Source organism: Apis dorsata, unplaced genomic scaffold (genome assembly GCF_000469605.1).
Source record: "Apis dorsata unplaced genomic scaffold, Apis dorsata 1.3 scaffold_32, whole genome shotgun sequence".
In the NCBI taxonomy this organism is placed as follows: Eukaryota; Metazoa; Arthropoda; class Insecta; order Hymenoptera; family Apidae; genus Apis; species Apis dorsata.
In genome coordinates this window covers 706,038-712,605 of record NW_006263334.1, presented here as the reverse complement: position 1 = coordinate 712,605, position 6,568 = coordinate 706,038, and the positions used below count along the sequence as shown (strand labels likewise).

The window sequence follows — 6,568 nt, the reverse complement described above, 5'->3', positions numbered from 1 at the left end:
TGGGACGTTATAAAATCCGTATACTTGCATACTTTCTACATTTACAGATATCTATGCGTCGATAAATACAAGACAAGATATACTGTAATGATAAAAGGAAGACTATTTTCTACGATCGGTTATTATTTTTTGTTTGTTGGATTCTACGAATTTTATTTTACGTATGCATTTCGATATAACCAATTGTAAACAAACTTCAAGTGTCGCCATTATTTAAATAAATAAATTTTTCTTTTGTCTGTTTTTTTTATTCAATTTTACATTGTGCAGTCATTGTGCGTGTGTATGCACGATTGTTCGAGTAAAGTGCTTGAATTTTTGCGAATAAATGTATCATTCGGATGATGATTATTATTATATTCGGTTTCAATATTAAAATAGTAATTTCTTATTGTTTTGTATAAAAAGAGAATCGAATAAAGAAATAAAAAATAATTCTTTTCATTTGATCTATTTCTAAATTATATTCTATTAGATTCTGTTATATAAAAATTTCTATATTAATTATATTCACAATAGTACGTATCATTTTGTATTTATAATGTTTTGTACGATCTCCCGAATAATAAAGATATTCGCATTTTACATGCACTTGTTATTTATCTATTTCTTAAATTATTAAAAAAATTCATTTAGTTTGAATGCGAGAATGTACGCTTTGTATAAATTAGGTGAATGTGATTGATTTGAATCGCGCTATTAAATAAATCACAGTGATCCTCGTTACGATCACGACCTAAGGGGTGGTCGTATCAATGTTCATTCCCTTATCTTCACGTTCTCGTTGTGTCTTTCTTCCAATTAGCCGGTGCTGGTAATTTCCGGTTGCTGGGATCCAAATTGGATCTACTTTTGAAACATTTTCGACAGGTCAATCGCCAGAACGCAAGCCTAAAATCGGCCGAATAGAAGGCATAGATGAATGGATTTATAGCCGAATTAATCCACCCTGAAATCGAAACAATTGAAATCATTGAATAATAATATATAGTAGAGCATAATAACGTTCGAATGGAGAAAGAATGTTTTCCATCGAGATATTCTTCAATTTTCTTGCTCCAATAATCATTTAAATTAACAAAATTACTATCAGACAAACGTAAGACTTGCAGTTAAATTGTAATATTTTTCTTTTATATCTTAATTTTTTTATTTATTATTTATTATTTAAATCACTTTCATATTTATGAATGTATATAATTAATATTAAAAAATTGAATCATGATCGTTTCATGCAAATTATAATGACAATTACAATTACAATTATTTAAAACAGAATGATCGCTACCTAGCCAAGTTAATGCAGGCATCAAGATATCAGGTGGTTCGACAGGCACGAAAGGAGTGGCCAAATAGAGGATGAAGAATGGTAACCAGCAGGCCACGAATCCACCTAGGAAAATTTACAATAAAATTAACAATAAAATTACCTCGATAATTTATATTGTAACAATTTATCATTTATCCGCGATCAACTATAATAACTAGAATAAATGTTATTACATTCAAAATAATGAACCAGAATCAATTTTGACCTACCTACGACCACTGCCAAAGTGCCAGCTGTTTTTGTCTCTCGAGCGACTCTGTTGATACAACTCTGTTGATGGCTACGAACGATTCCGGACTTTTTGCTCGTGCTAGAAGGTTCTGCTTCGTCGGATGGCCTGTCGCATGTCACACTGTTGGTCACGCATTCCGTTCTTCGCGCCCTGATGCTCTTCGCGCGTTCAATCTGCGGCAAATTGAGCTTGGGTTCAAATCCTTTCCAAACAGAGTGTAAAAAGAGAATAAAGCGGTGAATCTAGAGCACGGCATTTAATTCAAGAAGACATTTGTGGAAATATCGTGGGACTGGTTGTTATCGATTATATCACGTGTGACGCGAGCAATGTAAAAATATTTCGAGCAAAGAATATTTGTAAGATACCGAGAAAGAATCTGAAGGAAATAAGAAAAAAAAAATTTAGATATCTCTCCCTCGAGTGTAATACAGTTCTTCAAGGGGAATTTATTCGATGTCATCCTTTTTATAAGGCAAGTGATATTCATAGAAAAGACGTAATTATCCGGTTAAGTAGTTCTTGGAAATAAATATCTTGGTGGTTATTCTATTTTAAAAAACTTTAAATTACATTTTTATATACAATGATAAAAATACAAGGAACTTTAATGAGATTGTTAAAGTAAAAATAATACGTAGTATTTTAAGATATGATGTAAAATCAAAATTCAATATGACTTAACGAACATTAGGTATTTTCTTAACAATTTTATATAAATTAATATTATCATTCGTTAAATATTATCAATCAATATCAATTTTTGTCAAGTTTTTATAAAAGTATGATAATGACGAGCGCAAGATTTTGATGTCACCGTCGAAAGCAATATCGAACAAGTCTACGCTTCCATATTCATGAGTTTCGCATTACGTAGTGGAAATCTGTCGAACGGTGTCATCGTAACAGGTTTGTAAGCATTAGTATCAATAGATTCAAATTGCAAATCGATTTCTCATTTATACGCGCTCGTCAGTCTTCCCATGCAAATCTGCGTTTGATTCATCCGTTCGCTAATTTCACGATATTTTAATATTTTCCAAATTCCACGATTTATCTTTTGAAACATTTTTTTTCTTCTATTTGTCCTAATCCCTTATAAAATAAATTTGAATAGATTTAACGCGTGATATTTTTATTATTATAAGAAATTGTGCAAAAAAATTAGAAAAATAATGTAAAAGGATGTTTCAAATAAACGTGAATTTTCCAATGATCCGTATGCTTTCAAAATTATACAATTTACTTATGTTATATGAGTAAATTTGTTGACCAAGTTTTGATGAAATATACGATTTCATAGATATAAGATATAATACAACTTATTGAAAATTGTGACAAGAAGCAAAATTCTAACCTATCTAATCTAACCTCGATAATTCACGATTGCATTTCAGAAACTAGGACTGGAAATAAGAGCAGTCTTCATGCACAAATAATTTTGACGATTAAAATATCTAAAGAATCTTCTAGAGAATCAATAAATGTAAGCACATGAATAAAAAATCCACAAAAAGATAAAAATATAAATAGAAAGAATAATATTTATATTATGTTGAAATTGTTTCATATTTGAGAATAATATTCTCAATTATTTCATTAATGCGATTACAAAAACGCATCTCGAAAAATATGAAGAAAAATAAAATATTTTTTACGGAATCAAAATATAGAATATAGAATAACATATAAAAGATTTTTAATGCTTACCAAGACATTGCGTCGTGGTCGAATATTTTCACTTTCGGTTGCTTCGAGATTTCTATGTCGGCTGGCGATCACACAAGATATCCTTCCGTAAACGTAAAGCATCACCAGCATCGGTAGGAAAAACGAACCCATCGCGGAAAATATCACGTACGAGGAGTCCATGTTATACGAGCATTTTTTAATATCGCGATTCGTCGCACGTGGAAAGCATCCTAGCAAAGGTGGACTGGTGATGGCGCCGGCTAACACCCATACTGCGACGATCATTAGACCGGCCAATCTCTTGCTACGTCGCCTCCGGCTGTATATCAACGGTTGAGTTACAGCTAGATACCTTGAACGAAAATTCATTTAGAAAGCACATAAGACGGAATCAAAAGTGTAATTTTGAGATAAAAGTAGGATGATGGTATGAGGATAATTGTGGTTTTTTATCGTTTTGAGTTTGGCAAGTGGTGTGGATAAAAATTAACAGGTTAGATTATGAAACGTTATCTCATCCATTTTATTCTTCTCTCTTCTCTAATGAATTATCGTTTTTTTAAATATTTAGTTTCTTATGACAAAAAGTTTTTAAAGACTAAGCAGTATTTCGATGAATTCATTACTTCTAGAACTTCAGCAATCGAATCAGTGATAAAAAAAATTTATTTCATATTGAAAAAAATACTGATCGATAAAATCTAACTAAAATAAATGTCATTTCATCTTTCATAATTTTAGTTGGAAATTTTGAAATAGTTGAAAGTTTTAATAGGTTTAATCGTTCGATTTAAGATGATAAGTAAAGTTTTATGTTTTAAATAGTTCCGTTTGACCTATAAATTTTGTCAGTTAACGTGCTATCGAATAAACTGTTAGAAAATACAGTTAACGTTCGTTTCACGTTTTCACTCTTACTCATTTTATATCGGTTTCGAAATCGAGAACTTTTAATTTTTTTTCAGCTACGAGTTCGAAAACAGATTTAAATACCGATCGATACAAATGGTACATGATCGTGTCTCTCTTCATAATCACAGAAAATCTCCTGAAAGTTTAAACGATTTCATTTCAACACTAGGAGAAGATCAGGATTACTACTGTGTCTATTGGTATTCGAGCATAGGCGAGGCGTTTGCCCACTCTATTCCTGCACGGTAAAATTTGCCGCGGTAATCTCGTTTCGTTTCGACGTGCCTTGATTCGGTAATGCAGCGTACTTACCTGTCTATGGATATGGCGCATAACGATAGTATGCTGGCAGTACAGAGAAGAATGTCGAGGGAGACCCACGAGTCGCAGAGCATCGGGCCCAACTCCCAGGTACCACCTGTGAGCTTCGTCAAATTCATTTTATTAGACATCTTGTGCGAAAATTCATGAGTTTTTTTTTTAATTTTTTATTTAATTCTTATTTAATTTTTTTTTTAATTCTTAAATAAATTAGCGATGATGATACATATTTAGACAATTGATTTCATTATTATTGCAGCACGAAAGAAAGAATTCACGCAATCGAGCCTATTTGTATAAAAATAAATAAAAGTTTGGACATAAGTAAGAAAAAAATGTGTATTTCGACGAAACGTTCAGGAATACTCGATACTGTTAATTTGAAAAGAAGGAATTGAATAGACGAAGAAATTGATTTGACAAATTTGGAAAAATTCAACCTCTTGTATTAACGATGTAAACATAACCTCAAAATTTAAATATTCAAGGATAAGCCCAGGCAATAAAGTGATAAATTATTAACTAAAGTTTAGAGACAAAAAGAAGACTATGTATCGAGACTAACTATCATGTTATTATTATATTTTAATTGTTGCTCTGCAATTATATTTTTATATTGTTAAAAGACACGTTTCATGATCATTCTTCATCTTTCGATTAAATATATTCTCATGTTATTGTTCGAACAATCACGTTTTTTTTTACCAATTATAGATATTTTTCTCCATCTTATCTCATTCTGTTTCAAAATTAATTTCCACTACATCCACGATCTATGCTGACGATATTGGATACGTATCCACGCTTTCTATTCATTGAATAGACCTACTACGCGCCCATACCACTTAAAACAGTTAAACAGCCGCGAGCTGAACCCATTCGCCTGACGAGTACACACGCGAGCGTGCCAGACTTCGATCTCATTGTGGCGTTGATTGCTTTTCGAGTTGTTCGCGGTAACCGTGTAATTGTTGCAAGAAATATACGAAGATAATTAAATAGGCGAAAATTTACATAAGATTTGGTCACGAAAATATTCGAGCCGAGTATTGTTTCGCGTGTATTTTTGTGTTTGCTTTTTCTATTCGAAAAAATTTTCATCGTGTTTCGACGTTATCTAGAATTTATCGAATATTTTATCTTAGTCCATGAGTGACCAATTTTATTATCTAACTTCTAAATTTCTTCTAGCAATTTTCCTCCCATGAGACGATCACAGATGCTGACCCGCATCACTGATGAAACTACTTACATAACCTTAACTCTTTTAAACTATTTAATACGATCATGTATCTACAGAATATTTTATTTATACTATAAATTATTTTTATTAACGTTGATATATTAAAACAATATGAAAAACAGAATTAAATTAGAATTTCAAGAATTTTTGAAATAGTCATTCTTCAATTTCAAGAAATATCTAGTTTTTATTATTTATTATTGACGTATTTCTTGAATTGTGATTATTAAAGTTTTCAATAAAGTGAAATGTGACGCGGATGAAATTTATATCGCTTTAATATTTCCCACATAGGTGCCGAGATACGATGTTGTTTAATTTGTTGGCAAATATAATTTGTAATGTAATAATTTTTGAAACTATAACTTCAATTTTTTCACTACACAAGAAACAACGTTATATTTTTCTTTTCTGCTGGAATGCACACTACCACATTTCGAAAAACACATTTATGAAACCGTTGAAATAGACGATAAGAGAAACTAGATGTTACACTAGGTGGACTATAAATCGAACATTATATTTATTTTTATTCGTGAGATGTATCGATATTTTACTGAAAAAACTGGAATATTTCGTTTTTGTTTTTATTATTTTTTTCCGATATCGGAAATAATTTACTTGTTCGTTATAATTGAAATGCCTTGGTCATTAGAATTATGCATCCGAGCAACAGGAATATAATAATACATGGAAATACGAGAATAAGAGAATTTTTATGAGATGAAGATGTGAATATTTCCCTCAACTATTTGAAATACGAGAGTTCTAAACCGTCATGTAGTTGAATATTCCCCCTTAAGAATTTCCATGAATTCAACGATACGAAGATAAATAA

The 6,568-nt window shown here is 31.0% G+C and overlaps 1 protein-coding gene across 2 annotated transcripts in view; it reads right to left on the bottom strand.

Annotated features, from left to right (window-relative positions):
* LOC102675347 (tyramine receptor 1-like) overlaps nucleotides 1-6,568 on the bottom strand; it is an 81,322-nt gene continuing 74,754 nt past the window's right edge. For both annotated transcript variants that reach the window (XM_031511875.1, XM_006608255.2), the window contains 5 exons: nucleotides 4,479-4,591; nucleotides 3,273-3,606; nucleotides 1,540-1,735; nucleotides 1,289-1,393; nucleotides 1-949 (listed from right to left, as the gene is read on the bottom strand). In XM_031511875.1, the coding sequence (XP_031367735.1) occupies nucleotides 774-949; nucleotides 1,289-1,393; nucleotides 1,540-1,735; nucleotides 3,273-3,606; nucleotides 4,479-4,591 (924 nt within the window). In that variant the 3' untranslated portion in view covers nucleotides 1-773. The remainder of the gene's footprint in view (nucleotides 950-1,288; nucleotides 1,394-1,539; nucleotides 1,736-3,272; nucleotides 3,607-4,478; nucleotides 4,592-6,568) is intronic.